This window comes from Nuphar pumila, chromosome 10 (genome assembly GCF_984573655.1).
Source record: "Nuphar pumila chromosome 10, dmNupPumi1.hap1.1, whole genome shotgun sequence".
Lineage (NCBI taxonomy): Eukaryota > Viridiplantae > Streptophyta > Magnoliopsida > Nymphaeales > Nymphaeaceae > Nuphar > Nuphar pumila.
Window position 1 is genome coordinate 103,836,490 of NC_143258.1, and position 16,852 is coordinate 103,853,341.

Consider the following 16,852-nt stretch of genomic DNA (forward strand, 5'->3'; position numbering starts at 1 on the left):
TCATTCAAGGAATTTACAATGGCATATCGCCAGCATTATATGTTATGGCGTCAATTTTGAGAAGTGACCTGCGCTTCACACAAGCGAGTCAGACAAAGTATGTGAAACTATAATATACACAATACATATGCATTCTCCAATAGACTGAGAAGACGGATGAACACCATATACATTTCACAGTACCAGATGGAACGATAGACATATGGTACAAACGGATGAGAAGGTTGCCACTGGCAAACTCTTGAAAGACCAAGCTCACTTGATCAGATGGTTTCAGGCATGACAAAGTTGGCAGTTGCATGAAAGCATCCTTATATACAGAAAAGTGTTCATATGGACCAACATATGATGACAAAGAGGGTTTGCATCTTGAGATTGTAAAAGGTAATTTCTTCTATGATTCTGCAAGGGTCAGTGCGCCACTGCTGCATTATGAATCCCCGGCCCCTCTATCTGACCAGAATCCGCCAGTCGTCTTAACATATTCATAATGGTAGGAAACAATCTTGTGGTCAGGGAGAGGACTCCAGGTAGCTGCATTTTGATCAGACATATTATCACTTTCAAAAGTCTTTCTTTAGAGAGCAATTTATATCATCAGAATACATTTCCCAACATAATGGAGAGGTCCTCAACATTCATTCATATTCAACACATGCACATAGGGTCGAACAAAAGCAACTCCATTACATGTTCAATGCTATTCATCTGGACATGGATGACGGCTCAGCTTGCTGCTCCATTATATATGCAAAATAATTATCATGATAGGGGGTTTATAAGTAATTGAACATTTCATGATTTCAGTTTTTACTCACAATTCCATTGTGAAATTCCCCTTGTACGTCCAGCTGGACCCATAAAGCTTTAAGAAGTAAGCCAACCACAAAGAACACCCCTACGTACAGAGGATTCCTGTTCAAATATGCAAGTCAGACTCAAGCATGGAGGAACCAGCACTGTGGAATGCAATGAAGACATCACAAAGCAGTACAAGCTTGTTTATTACCTCAAAAGTGCCATAAATTCATTAAAACCTAGAACAGCCATAGCAACAATTGCCCATGGAGGTGGTAACCAGTTGTTATTCCTTTTGTATGCCTCCTGAATAACAATCAAGCAAAAGTGATAACACTGAAAGAGCAAGAAGCTGCAATTCAAGACAATACTCAAGTAATATCCATATCTTCCATATGGAAGCACAGATAACACAGAAATCAGTATCAGGATAAATTACTGTTATAAATAAGTGCTGAAAGATAATTCACTCAATTAAATATAGGGTTTGATGTAAAGGTGCTTGATCAATTTTCTCCTTTTTCTCTTTCTATCTCCCTTAATTGTTCATTCTTTTATTTCCAATACCTTCACTGAATAAAATCTACTTAAAGCGCATGCTACCAACATCCATTTTCAGCTACATATGTACTGAAAAATATTATATCCGAAATCGCACTGATCAGTTCATATGAGACTGGCACTTCTTAATCTATCTTTCCTTATAGCAACAGATCCAGTTCTCCATGCAAATTTAATAGTTTGAAGGCTACATGTTAAGAAATTTTATGTATATGATTACACTGATCAGCTAATGCAATCTACGATGTCCTAGATTTTATGTATGCCTTAATCCTAATATTTTTTAATATACCTATAGAAGTGTTGAACTAAATTCACGATATTAATGTGCTTCCAGACAAAACATGTCTTTTTTTTAAAGTGTAGGCACTGATGACACACTACTCATGCACTTTAAAATTGATCCCAAATTCATTTACAGTTTATTCTATATCATGTAGTAGGTCATCTATGATTGACTTAAAAACTACTGCAATTACTATTTTTAAAGAAATATAGGATACATAAAGACTTTCTCTTGATGGCAGCCAGCACATTTGAGACTAGCAGCTGAAGATAGGGAAAAAATAAAATTCACAGTTCTACTGTTTGTTCTAGCGTCAAGTATAAAAATCATCTGATGAAAGCAATCCATAACAGAGCGATGTAATAAATATGCATTCAAATTGGTGTAGCTTTAGGGATGCACCACAAATCACCAAGAATAACAATTAACCACCAGTTGGTGCTCACTGCAAAAATGAAGAAAAGAAGATATTGTTTCTCTGAAGGAAACGTGCCTGGGCAGATACAGCCTGGGTAATAAAGTACTCTATTTCTGTGTTGAATTGTCTCCACAAAGATTTGCATTGGACAGGTGTAATCAATGTTACATTTGAAGGAACCTGGTCCACACAAACATTAATGACAAACAATATGCTGGTAAAATTTTATAGAACGTGTCTTATCTGAACAAATACCCCTTCCCATGCACTTGAAGCCAATGGGTTATCATCTCCAACTATACTTCTGTCCTGTTTAGCACCACCACTAGCTACTAGACAAGAAAAGAGAGTTTTCTCTATGTTGTCTAGTTGTCCATTAATCCTTATAGCAGCCATGACAGCTAGAAGCTTCAAGGCCTGAAATATGTGATTCAACATATCAAAACATGACCAAAAGAAAGTAGACCGACTATCAATATGTTACACAAATGCAATTCTCACTGTGATACCGCAGCACGAGCACTCTTTGTGATCGAACGGATATCTTCCTTTCCAGTCCAAATTCTTGGCATTGAATCACTGTCATGGCTAAATACTGTTGAAAACCTGAAATAATCCAAATTTGACAGCCGTTACGAGAACTTGGAGGAGGTGATCATCTGGGAGGGAGGGTGGTGTGGGCAGGAGGGAAATCTGGTAAGAAAGGCAACAAGTAAATCAAAAAGTTACCTATCTTTCATGCGAATAAGAACTTTCCCAGCTTCCTCTCTGGCTTTTCTTTCAACCAGACTTCTTCCAAAAGCAACAAGATTTTCTACTATTCTATCAGAAGTTACACAGTCCAGTTCAAAATCAACAAGATCTGATGAGATTTCAGATACAGCAGCCTCTGTCACACGCTCAAGGAGGTTTCTTATGGACGGCCATGTATCTTGATTAGCAGCATCAAAGAGAGATTCAACAGGTTCATCAAGTGCTTCAGCAAGTTTTGTCTGTTAGAAAGAATTCCTAGATCATTAGTTCTGTCAACAACGCTCAGAATCAACGCAACCAAAAAAACCTACTGAAATGAAAAACATGTTAAAGAGGTTCAGAACAGGATTCATGTGGATAAGTCAATATAACATGCCTCATGGTCAGCTACAATTTCAGATAATTTTGTGGTCCTCACAGATGCTACATGTGTGTTGATATCACGATGAAGCTTTTGACGGAATTTGGAAGGATCCCAGTTAGCTTGTTCAATTGCTGCATCTGGAAGAAAAAGCCAAATAAGTGCAAATAAGTTGCCCTTGCTCCAATCCCAAAGAAATTAGAGTGTGATCCTTTTGGATGAAGTAAAGAATTTGCATGGTAATAATAGACAGCTGAAATCAGTACAAGAGAAATTAGTTCAGTAAAGCATGGCATAAGATTTGAAAACCAAACTTTGCAAAGAAACTATAATCAAGAAGCATTTTAAGCATTCAAGAATACTAGTAATTTCACCATCATGAAAAGTTTGTAGAAACATAGGTTTTAAGGGAACTTTCTTTTTTCTTTTTTCTAGTTCAAGTTTAGTGCACTTTTTGAGTACAGTCTTATCTATTTTATATTACCAGGATGTCTCATGCAGTCACATGTTTGTGCCATCAAAAGATGAGAATAGAATTCTCTTATCTCACAAACTTGTCTAGTTCATGTGGTACCAATGCGATCTATGACAGCAGCTACGTTACATGAATACTCCATTTTGGCCCCCCATATCATGTCCACTTTATGTACTAGTCATATTAAAAACTTCATAAAAATGGCCGTGTCTCTGTATCCGCAGCCATATCCATGTGACATTGATATGACAACAGTTACTTTTAGTTGGATCTTTGTGAACTTTATTTGACATTGATTCAGGTGATTAATACTTGCTTGTCTGCTTCTATTTCTTCTCTTCTGGTCTATTGAATAAGCATTTTCTCAAAAATCTGTAAATTCAATTGAAAAAAAACTAAAAAAATCAGTTTCCAGAATTTTTTATGATGCTGCAACTTCTGTAAGGGACCAAGGGCTTTGACATCATTTTACGGGTTTTTCACAGAGGAGGGGCTTCTTGTTTCATGGGAACAGCAATTTGGTTCTGAACATAATTGCTTAATTCATTGATTTCGAAGAAAGAAGCTTTTTTTTTGGTAAAAGATGACTAGATCTATTATTTGTTCTGTTGCAGAGAAAGTTGGCCTTCTGCTTCTATTGCTTTAAAGTTAGTTTGATCAGATTCATCATAGCATAATCTACTTTCGATTTTTTGCTACAAAATTCCCTGGACCCTACAAAAGGAATAACAAAACTATCTGGTCCTACATCGGTCAAGAAAGAATCCAAGTATTTAACATGTTCAGTCTTTAAGTGCTAATGTGGCTTTGATTAACCTTGCACTTGAATGATCTAAAACTGCATTCCCTGCTACTCATAACTCTTGCATTGGCTCATCCATCCTACAATATCGGGGAAAAGCCAAGGCCATGGTCTCCAGCTCAGCTCTTGTGCAATCCACATGCCCAGGTCAACGTGGTCCATGCATAAAAACCAAACTTGTGTAATGAAACAAGGCGTTCACAAATACAATGCCACTAAAGAGCTACAAGGTGCACAATCACAAAATCCACTAATGGGCAAAATACACTAAGCCACAAAGGGCTAACACACAATACTCACAAAGAGAAAGAGAACACAACTAAAAAATATAATCCTTTTATAAAACGCTTAAGAAAAAATATTAGAATTACAAAGGAGAAGTCCCCTATATATAAGCACAAAAGAGAGAGGAAGGGACAAAATGAGAGGTCATGGGAGGCAGTCCAGCTAGCTGTTGGACTGCCTCCAACAGTCATATTTATGACCATTGGGGGCAGTCCAACTAGCTATGACCGTTGGGAGCAGTCCAACAGCTAGTTGGACTGCCCCAACAGTCCTTTGACTAAAACAAAAAAAATAAAATAATAAAACCAAAAAACAGTAAAATAAGAAAAGGTAAAAAGACAGTGCAGTCCCTACTAGACTGCACTTATTACAGCAAAGGAAAAGACTCAGGGGTATTTCAGCTTACATACAAAATGAATATATATATATATATATATATATATATACATATAGGACTATATATATATATAAAAATATATATTAGATAAAATACAATATCTTAACAACTTGTACATTTATTTCCAGACCAGGCCTATCCATAATTTTCTTTTACACCAAAAGCCTCGCCCATTTACATATGGGGCCACAAAACATGATTGATGGTTCCAAAGTATTCTCTGGTTAAAATACATTTTCACCAAAGTTACCACCCATACACTTGTTTTTCCTTGGGTATCTGGAACATCAGAAAGAGAATAAGCATTATAACCCCATGTCTGAGAAGAGAATGCTTATATTTGTCTCATGGTGTTTGGTATACGAAAGTCCAAGTATGGAAATCCATTTTTCGTTCCTCTTTTGATGTTAAAAGTTGTGTTATCATACAAAAGATTAACACTTAGCAGGCAAATGTAATGAAATCTTGTAGTAATGAGCTCTTTGAATATGATCATAAACACAAGGCCAAAGAGATAATACGGAAGCCACTAATGAGCAAATACAACGGGCCACAAAGGTACACACCAAAAGCACTCACAAATATCACTCAAGAGAGCTCACACACATAAAAATAAATCTCTCTTTATTCATAAAATGCTTGAGAAAAAGCATACATAAAAGAGTGACAAAAGGTCCCTTACATAGACCACACATAAGGGCAATAAAAGGTCCATGTAGCTGTTGGGGAGCTCCCAACTGCTAGAAATATAGCTGTTGGGGAGCTCCGAACAGCTGGTCAAAAGACCATATTGCACAAATATAAAAAATAAAAGACTAAGGAAAATAAAAAATAAAAAAGTTAAATCTTCCCCTAATGGGCAAGACCTATTACAGTCATACAAAAAGACCAAAATGCCCCTAGAGGGCATAACCTATTACAAGTAAAAAAGGATCACACACATGTATATAAATATATTTATTTATATATACGTATATGGGTGTGATAATATATATACAAACATATAAGTTAACAGCATACAGTCATAAAAACTCTGTACCTGTTACAACCATCCTTGTAAGCAGGTAAAGGAAGATTATAGTAGTGTGGACCTAGAGGCCTGTCACCTCAACCCATAGACATTGTAAATAAACACAATCTCTCTACTTGTATGTTTTTTCTTCCTACTTTGTCATAGAAGTGTTTTTACTTAGAGATTGTGCTTTGAAGACCTTGGTTCAATACAAACAAAAGAAAGGAAAGCTTATATTGAGTGGCCATGTACAGGTTAAGTAGCTGTCAATATTTGCAATCACACATAAGATATAATGGCTTCGTCTAGGAAATTCCTCACGCAATACCAACCCTTATGCTCAAAAATAGACATAAGAAGTGTTGACTATCTAAACTATGGAAGCACAAACTAAAATAAATTTGGAAAGGAAGCTGCATTTTTTTAGAAGATTTCAACAGAACAAATGCTTCCATGCAGCAGATTAGTGAAGGCTGGACAACATTATCAACTTCTAAGTGCCAAAAAATATTTGCCTTGGTAAATATACCTGCACATCCATGATCAAACTCACGAAGAGCAGCTTCAGTACAATAATGAACAGCTGCTGCAAACCCTCTGTTTTTCAGTGATTGGTCAAGCATATCCTTGAATCGATCTAGAGCTCTGGAACGAAGGTGTCCCAACATGGCACGGTAGACAGGATGCACAAGCTAGAAAATCCAGGAGTGAAGTCAATAAAAATGGCAAAAATATTTTGGCTGGCACTAGTTTTAGATAGAAGAAAGCCAAGTTGGACCATAATATTCAATGAGATAAAACACTTCATCTATTATTTTATGTTTCTTGTTGTACCTTCCTGTATAATTTTATATATAGTTAGTATTTTCTCAAGTTTTTTTCAGAAACTTTTATATTATTGCAAGATATTCCCACACCCAAGTTTGTGACATTGGTAATTGGTATTAGTTGCCTTATATGAAGCACCACCATTAACATAATCACAATTCACAACAAAAAAGAAGCAAAGAAGATAATTTAGAACTGCACTAACATTCAAGGAGATATTTACCAATATTTAATTGATAGCAGAAAAACTGGATCTCAAACTAAGAAAAAACAACAGAACTGGAAATTTTAAGAATTCAAAATCTTCTTTCAATGTTGATCTGTCCCAAGGCCAAGACCAAGTCCCAGCTTAGCATATTTGCTGAGAAGCACTTGCTGCTTCTGGAGAATAAATGATACATTAATGTGCATCACATACACAGTTTAATTCACAACAAAAAAGAAGCAAAGAAGTTAATTTAGAACTGTACTAACATTCAAGGAGGTATTTACCAATATTTAATTGCTAGCAGAAAAACTGGATATCAAACTAAGAAAAAACAACAGAACTGGAAATTTTAAGAATTCAAAATCTTCTTTCAATGTTGATCTGTCCCAACGCCAAGACCAAGTCCCAGCTCAGCCTATTTGCTGAGAAGCACTTGCTGCTTCTGGAGAATAAATGATACATTAATGTGTATCACATACACACTTGAAAGTGAAAAAGAACAAACAGATATATGAAAGAAGCCAACTACTACCAAGAACCTCAATATTCCATGGGATCACATATAAAATAAAGCTCACGTATTGCAATATGGCAGTATTGTAAATGTGAAGCCATTACATATCATGTGGAGAATTGTTGATAGTTGATGGAGCACAGGAAAGCATTTCTAAGATGGCTCTGCTTAAAACTTTAAAATTTCAATAATAGGTGAAACAACTTCCATAGCCACATCATCAGTTAGACGAGAAGTAGATTTCAACCTATCATAAAGCCACATCTATCAGAATCAACTTCAAAAAATATTTTAAAGTTTGAAGTTGATTCCAAGTCATATATATATATATATATATATATATATATATATATATATATATATATATATATATATATATATATATATATATATATATATATATATATATGCACTGAAATTACACAAAATAAAAAACAAATATATTTTCTTTGCTTACATGCAATGCCTTTGATTCTAGCTGTCCTCGTTTCTCCACTCTTACACTTTCATCAAAGTATATAGCTTCTGCATCATACCTAGAAAGGAAAAGAAGATAGTTACATAATAAACAAATGCAACATCTATTATGGAACTAATTGAAAAAGACAACAATGTGATTTTTTCATTGTCACCAACCATGGGCATTTTAGCAATTTTACAAGGAAACAGTTAATAAACTAAATGGCACATTTATCAGCTGCACTTTGGAAATCCACAATGCCTTTTAACTTGTTCTACTTGTAAAATTACTAAAGGACCATGGTTGGTAACAGTTAGTGAATTAGATCACAATTTCATTTTGTAATTTATAAAAAAAGGTAATTAACAGCCCTCTATCCACTTTATCTTCGACTTTGTAGACACATTTTCAACCTACAACATTTTTATCCATGGGTATGTCAATTGCTTCCAAGTGTCACACATGCAAGGCATTGGTTTCTTCATTCAATTGCCTCAATCTGTATGTAATCCTTGCATGCTTGGTGATAATTTGTAGTTCTTTCGCTTCTTGTAATGCTATCATAAATACCTGAATCTCTCTCTCTCTCTCTCTCCATATATATATATATGTGTGTGTGTGTGTGTGTGTGTGTCTGTCCTTCCTACAATTAGAATCTGCCACTACTACAACACTGTACAAACATAAAATATATCGAAATTTATAAAATCAACACAATTTCTGCACCAATATAATCTCAAAAAACTATATGGAACTCCATGACACCTGTCCCAGACACCCCCCAAGGGAAAATTGACCAAAATGCCACTGATGACCTAGAACATTATGAAACTACCCATGGACGCTCTTGAACCTTTCCGATGCATTCTCTAACAAGCATTAGGGATTCGTGGATTCTAGATCTTTAATGATGCTTGTGAAGACCTATTCCACAAAAATGCGAAGACATTCTATTTGTCAAAGTTACCACAGGTTATTAAGCCATCATCAATCATATGTTGTAACAAATTCTCCATATGATCATGCAATAGAAGGGAGAAAAAAATTATCAACTAAACAATTATCTTTATATATAAGGAATCAATAGGCTGGTCCAGAATAATGCACTGACAGGATAATTTATCAATCCTCAAGTTTCTCATAGTGCAGAGCTATTAGTATATATATGTGTGTGTGTGTGTGTGTGTGTGTGTGTGGTAGCTGCCTACAACTTTTCTGGCTTACTGGGCTTTTGAAGGGTTTTTTTTTAAATGTTTTCCTTAAATCTGACCATACAGATATGTTCTACATGCTTGATTTTATAGGAATCGACTCTTGGATCGTCCGATTCGGACACACAGGAGGGTTTTTATCAGGTTTAAAAAATCAATGGTCTAAAATTTTCAAAAATTCATGGCTTAAGAAAATAAATTTTTTATCGAAAAAGCATGATCCAAGTGTCATTTCTTAGCAAATCGACCATGGCGAACACATCTGCAAGGCCAGATTTGCGAAAAACAACCCGAAAACACCTGCTTACTCGCAGCAGGCCAGAACAGTGGTAGGCAGCAGCTACCACTTTTCCTATATATATATATATATATATATATATATATATATATATATATATATATATATATATATATATATCATAGTCACAAATATCGGTATCGGTTATATCTCAGCGAGGCTATTTCTCATGACATTATAGGTTAGGTGATAAATCCTGGGAAAATTTTGGGAAATTCTCGGGGCTTAAAAAATATAAAAAATAATAAAAATAAGTAAGAAAATATCATGTTTAGACAAAAAATACATAAATAATAAGAGAAATAAGTAAAAAATGTAAAAGAAAGAAGAAAATATATTTAAAATGTAAAAAATTAATAAAATTAATAAAACTAATTGATAATATTGTGATAATATCATGAGAATATCGTGATATTCTAGTGATAGTATCACGATATTATCAAATTGGTGATATTTTCAAAATATAGAGATATTTTACCTATATTATCGTTTGCTGAATTTACAATGATAATATCGCCAATATTTTTTACTATGATATATATAGGGAAAATATATGATGGTTCTGTACTGTGATACCATATGGTGGTATACCCTGTTGTTTGCATGTATCTAGACACCAAATGATAGATATAATCGTATAGATGTGTTTAGCATGGTTTATTTACTATGTTAGAAGGTTTTATCATGTTTGATACACCACAAGATTCTATTTTCAGATGGTGAAAAATTAATGGCTCACAATTCATGAAAATAAGGGTGATTTAAAAATAGTATAAAACATCATATTTGAGCCAACTTTAACATATGAAAATATTAAACTGAACATGCTAAACACGATCCAACGTTTAGATTTTGCATTTGAAACTTAGATCTATGTAAATCAAGCATGTACCACCATAAGGTATGGTGGTATACTACCACCATAGAAGCACCCATATATATATATATATATATATATATGTGTGTGTGTGTGTGTGTGTGTGTGTGTGTGTGTGTGTAAAAGCTGAGCTGGGGTTTGATGCTAACCATCTCTTTTTTGTTTACCATGTCGACACTCATTTTTCCTTTTTATATCATTTTTCATCATGAGTGAAGAAAGCTAGACACGGGCACAAGAGAGAGAGAGAGAGAGAGAGAGAGAGAGAGAGAGAGAGAGAATTAACAATATTAGAAACTCTATCTAGAGTGCCCAAATGGACGGGCAAAATTTCCAGTTTGATTGTGGCACATATGAAAGAATAAACAAAACACCTCCAGCATTATATATACCCCCTTCCCCCAGTGCATGCACGCACACACACCCTCAACATGGGCATGCATGCACATATAGCTCAGCAACAGACTCCTCTACAATGGAAACCAATCCATGTGTTACATAGCAATTAGCAGACTGGAACAGTGGAGAACAGGTTGCCACTATACACAGTATAAACACAAAAGCAAAGGCCAACTTACTCTTCCAAATAAGACTTTATCATGGAACTAAGCTTCTTTCCAAAGCCAGATACTGGACCAGACTGAACAGCTTCCTCAATCTCTAACCAATCCTAAAGCAGGTTTGGAGTAGCTCACATATCTCAGTAACCATTTGATAACATATAGCGAATAGCTAATTGTTCCTTTGAAATGATCAATACCTCATCAGCACTTAATCGAGCAAGCATTTCATTCGCAATCTCCTCACATCGAACAGTAGCAACCATGACCTAGAAAATTGCACATTTTGATTCTATAATGTAAACTGAAGCGATCTCCAAAATTTAAGCAAGGTAACAGAAATGTGTAACTCAAATGCCTTGTGAGCTGGAAGATCAAGGTCCTTGTTGTCCTGTATGATTTTCCATATGTGCTGGACACTGAAAGAAAATCCTGAAGCTGGAACAACAGCCCGCCTATCACCAGCAAGTCCACCTGGAGCAATGGAATGGAAAAATCTCTGCCTCAAGATTGCAACCTGAACAAGAAACAAATCTAGACGTCATTGAAGTGGCTAAATTCCAAATAGCACAATTCAATAACACATCAGCAGGCAGTTTATGTTCTAATTTTATTGGCCCATTTATATGAAGTTATGGAGTTATCCACATGAATAAGCCATGGAATCACATTTTAGAAAACCAATATTCAGATAGATATGAAGTACTACACTACCTGCTCTTTGAATTGCTCTTCCTTCTCCTCATAACTAGACAAAGCTGTAACCTCTACCTGCATGACATGAACTATAAAATTATACCAAAAATGAATTAAAAATACATCAATAGAGTTTTTTAAAAGTTAAAAAAACTTTGAAAGTAAAAATGTATCAGTAGAATTGAACAACTAACATTGAAAAATTCACTGAGTGGAGTGTTCTTGTGAGCTTGTGGCTTCGGAACAGCATCCCAGATCTGCATAGATGGATATTATGTTTATTTCCAAGAGGAAAGCAAAAACCATTTTACATGATATTAGAAGATACCTTATGAATGTCTTCCCTAAGGATAGGCTCTAAACGTTCCAATGGTGTCTGCAGTAAAAAAATAAATAAAAGATTTAAACAACTAATTGTGTGCAAGTCAGAGACATCTAAAATTCATGATAGAAATGCACACCTTTGTTTTATCTCGAATGACAAACAGTAAAGTAGTCTTACGAGGAGTAAACAAGTGCATCATAACCTGTTGAATGGGAAACTTTCTCATTATACAATACCAGTGCCATGAAAGCTGTTATGTGCTATATGGATAATAAATTACCTGAAATACTGTCTTTAGAAGAGGCTTATTTGCGGCATGCTCTCGACCAATATCATGACACCACCTGGATATGAACCACAAATTACAAATAATTAAAATATTTAATCTAAAAATAATGTACAAATAAGACTCACATATTAATCAACACTATATCTGAAACTGCCAATGCAAAAAGTGCGCTCTGCTTCTCAAATGTTGTATCATCCTGAAATGCAAGGAAAAACTTATTCCATCTGTAGTTTTATCCTTACAAAGAAAGAACATAACAATCATTAAATGTAAACCTGTCTGTACATCAATCAACCTTGCTCAAATTACAACAAAAAAAAAAAGTTGATGTAATGTTTTAGTAACAATTAGCTTTTAAAGATTGAAGAAGAATAACACGTATACCCGTGAAAATACACCAACTGAAAAAACTACACCATCATAATGGCTTTTGTAGCCCTTAATTAGCTCACTCTATATAATGCATGTTAATTATCTTGGAACCATGGCCACCAATATTAGTATGAGCACAGTATCAATGAGGTGACCCTGCAGGAAAACACAAAAATAATGGCCTTTCTTGGAGAAGAACAGGAAAACCTCAGAAATTTCCAGAAAAGGAATGTTTAAAGCACCTCTATTTCCTAGTATAAATTAGAAAGTTATAAACAAGCCTTAATATGCCCAAAGGGTCCCTATCAGTTTGTTTTAGGGCATTCCCAAATTTACCGACATTCTTCCAACACAGTAGATTTAAGAAATCAAATGATTTAACAGCAATTAAGAGTCAAGTCAATATTTTCATCTTATATTTTAAAAGGAAGAAAAAATTTAACAGACCTGGTTTGCTTTCTGGAGCAAATAAATAGATTTTTCTTTAATTTTTTGCATTAATTTGGATATTTGAGCCCCTCAAAATTTTTGAACAAAATTTGTGACTTTTTATGAGTTTAACTCGGTGCAATATTGGTATTACCATCTCATTACTTTCAGAAAGGTTTTAACAGGAAAATTTTGTTCAATAAACTTTGGATATAAGAAGAACAACCAAATAATTTATGATGAAAGTTGAACAATTTTTTCTCCAACATTCTTTGCTTCCTTATTCATGCAATAGCAGAAAAGATGAAAAAGATGAAATGATGATGTTGACAATATGGAATTTATTGGTATGTGTACATGGTAAATATAATTCAAATAGTTAAAATGAAACTCCTCTAACATCTATTTCAGTTTGTCAGCCAATTGATTTTATTTTACTTGGTCCCAAAAAATTCATAGCCACTAAAAAGAACATATCTCAGAAGATAGTCAGATATATTGGTCATGGACATATCTTGGCAAGGCAAAATCTTGAGATATAATTTTTTTGATAAATCTCAGAAAAATCTCGGTAGTTGAAATTCTTAAAAAGAAGAAGAAGAAATGAGTAACACGACAAATAAGAAATAATAGGTTTAGATGATTTATCTGTTTGCAAAACTGTGAATAAAAGATATAGAAGAGTTTAACATATAAAAATGCTAAATGAAAGAAGAAAAATCATGTGTAAAATACAGAAGAATGATAAAAATTAAATAGAGCAGAAAATCATGATATTATTGTGATAATCTCACGATGTTATCACAACATTTTTCTGTTACAATTTAAAAATAGTGATATTTTTTCTATCTAATCATTCTTTCATAATATCAGGATAATGTCCAGACATTTCCAAAATATCATTGAATCTGCAAAAATGTTACACAATTTAGTTTTGTTAAGCCCTTTTCCATAAGCATCTTCCAAGAAATACTTATATAGAGAGAATTACCTCCCCTCTTTCTCTCCCATCGGTACCCTCCAAATCCATCACAATTGTGTTAGGCTCAATTCCCACGCATTTGGCTATCCATATACCTTTGGTGGTTTGGTTCCTGAAAGAAAAGCAAGTACATTCATGGAATGCAAGCTTAATGTGAAAGATAGGACATCATCTACAACTATAATGTAATCATGCTTAAACAGATAAAAATATTCAAACTTATCTTTTATGGTGAACAAAAGATGAAGATTTATATAGTCCAAACCAAAAAATATATATAAGAAAGAACCAAAAACTTAGTCATCCAACCACCAACTTTTTGACAATGAAAGATGAAAATCAGCCCACCTTCCCTTCAAAGCATCCATTTCACTGAAGTTTGTGTGGAAAAGATGGTTCAACAGCGTGCTCTTCCCTGATCAGAAAGAAATTACTTAATAGAAACATGAGATGCAAATTCTTCACAAGGTATGATCTTGAGTCATAACCACAAAAATATGGATATATGCAAAAAATAAGCACATTTTTATGTTGTTGTTTGTTTGTTGTTGTTGTACGCTTGCATTCCTACACACATGCATTTGATATACTCTCCTTCTGACTTCGATCAACCTGAACTCCACATTCCCCATGCCCCACCCACTCAACACCAAAAAAACAGAAATACATATAAAAACAAATAATTGATACTAAAAAATGATCAGGAAACTACTCCACCAAGCATCATGGCAATTCACATATAGGTAATACCGTAATAGGAATACGGATGGGCCTACAACTTAGACCATATACAAGTTAAATTCACTAGCCTAATTGATAATCAAATAAAGAAACATATGCATACAAACCACTGCTTTGAGGGCCCATAATGGAAACCACTGCGTAAGAAATTCCACATTCCCCCAATTTAACAGCTTTCATGAAATTTTCGAGCCCAGAAACATTAAACACACCATCACCATCAATCAGCTGAGTACAGCAGCACCCCTCACTCATCCTGGAACAACAAATTCACATTTTCACAGCAAATTCAAATACCAAAACCCAAAAGCTAACTAATACGGTTTAAGCCACTTATCAAGAAAAGTTGAGATATTGGGCTCTGATACTCTAATAGAATGTCCCAGCTTATCCCAATTTTTCTGGATAAAACGGAGCATTCAAGCACCAATAAAGGAGATTAAATGAAAAATATCACCTTCAAAATGCAATTCACCGCGTCATCATCAGTAAACAGATCATAGCAAACATACAATTCAGCAAGCTCATGTTTATCAGGCTGAAGCTCAAACGATGGCGAGACATCGACAAGATATTGCAGCAATGAGCGGACAAGCACATAAGCTCATATGCAGATAGATATATACCCCAAAATTCCAAACCACACTGAGCTTGAACACAGTTAGTTGATTCCGTCTTTCTTATAAATCCCAAAAAATAAAAATCCAGCAACCAAAACAGCGTTGTACCACGCAATTTCACAACCAATTGTTTCTAATTCCTTCAATTTGGACAGAATTTTATTCTCTGATAATTCACATGGAAGCCAATCCTATTTCCTTCTCAAATTCAATCGAACGCGTGACGGTAAGATCGTTTAATTGTAAACATTTTCAGTTCGATACTCATCACCCCATCTTAATAAATCAAAATAAGAGCAAATTTCAAGAATTACACCAAAAATTCTCGAATAAGACCCGAATGTTTCTTTGTTTAATCCATCGAGTTCAAAAGGCAAAAAGAAGGTAAGAATTTAGATGGATATTTACGAATATTGGTATCAGAAGATCGATCAATTGATTTCCTCGCCCTAGTTTGGAGGACGATTGCTTCACGGACTTCTTGTCGAAAAAAAAACAATTAAGAAACTTGAACACATCGAAGAAATAATTCAACGGTCGTGATCAAGAAATGGAGAAAAGATTAATGACGGAGAACCAACCTTAGCGTAGTGATCGTGCGGACGAGAGGATCAAGGCGGCAATCTCTCTGTCTCTCTCTCTCTCCGAGAGGATCAAGGCGGCAATCTCTCTCTCTCTCTCTGTGTGTGTGTGTGTGTGCGCGTGTGTGAAACCCAGTGCTTTGTAGAAGTGTAGGCACCAGGCAGTCCAGGGTTGCAAAACGGATCGGATAAAATCCGATTTGTGCTTGATCCGAATCCAATTTGCATGCAAAAGATTTCGTGTGTGAATCCGGATCCGGATGAGATCCAAAAAATAGGTTTGAATCCAAAATTAAAATGGGCATGGCGATATTATATCCAGTAAAAGAAGAATGGAACAAAGAAGCACAAATGAATCGGATTCCATCGGAATCCAAATATATATTCGAGAAATATATGGACCTGGTTTATGAAACTTTAAACTAGACCTGTGTCCTGACCGAGACCTGATAAAGATTTGCTATTTGTCAATATGAAAAATATAAAGGTAATATTTTACTGGGTTCTATATACGCCATATAATATGAGAACTATCCTGTTTCCACGCTGAGGTGGTATCCCATGTGGTAAGTGGGGTCCTGTGTTAAGCTGAAGGCCAAGGATCGAACCCCACTGTCACATGGGGCTGCTGTTGCTTTTACACGGTTGGAGCATGTAAGGCTAGGTGGTCTTATCTCCAACCCGGAGTTTTACCTTGCAGGGAGGCAGGGCCC

General features: G+C 35.0%; 1 protein-coding gene across 6 annotated transcripts; it reads right to left on the reverse strand.

Moving 5' to 3' along the window:
- Positions 1-115: 115 nt before the first annotated feature.
- LOC149827717 (protein ROOT HAIR DEFECTIVE 3-like) lies at positions 116-16,247 on the reverse strand. Of its 6 annotated transcripts, none has more exons than XR_016434559.1 (23): positions 16,140-16,247; positions 15,046-15,194; positions 14,546-14,612; positions 14,207-14,309; positions 12,540-12,610; positions 12,406-12,469; positions 12,262-12,327; positions 12,129-12,176; positions 11,995-12,057; positions 11,819-11,875; positions 11,463-11,621; positions 11,305-11,373; positions 11,123-11,214; positions 8,156-8,234; positions 6,678-6,840; positions 3,193-3,317; positions 2,793-3,055; positions 2,565-2,669; positions 2,319-2,480; positions 2,139-2,243; positions 1,010-1,104; positions 819-915; positions 116-534 (listed from the first exon to the last, which is right to left on the reverse strand). XR_016434559.1 is itself a non-coding variant. In XM_090018223.1 (23 exons), exons 2-23 carry the CDS (start codon positions 15,191-15,193, stop codon positions 412-414), a joined length of 2,316 nt encoding a protein of 771 aa, XP_089874349.1. In that variant the 5' UTR covers position 15,194; positions 16,140-16,247; the 3' UTR covers positions 116-411. The 6 variants fall into 6 exon arrangements, 5 of the variants coding, with proteins under 5 accessions (XP_089874349.1, XP_089874347.1, XP_089874348.1 ...); XM_090018223.1 differs by having other exon boundaries at positions 2,573-2,669; XM_090018221.1 differs by having other exon boundaries at positions 2,573-2,669; positions 11,816-11,875.
- Between the last annotated feature and the right edge of the window lie 605 nt (positions 16,248-16,852).

Bases quoted from the DNA above. Each gene is read 5' to 3' on its own strand.
- LOC149827717 (XM_090018221.1), bottom strand. From the start codon at position 15,193: ATGAGTGAGGGGTGCTGCTGTACTCAGCTGATTGATGGTGATGGTGTG. The intron at 14,310-14,545 runs GTGGGCTGATTT...CTTTTCTTTCAG, and splicing joins ATGGATGCTTTGAAGGGAAG to GAACCAAACCACCAAAGGTA. The intron at 1,105-2,138 runs GCACGTTTCCTT...ATTGTTATTCAG, and splicing joins CCCAGGCTGTATCTGCCCAG to GAGGCATACAAAAGGAATAA.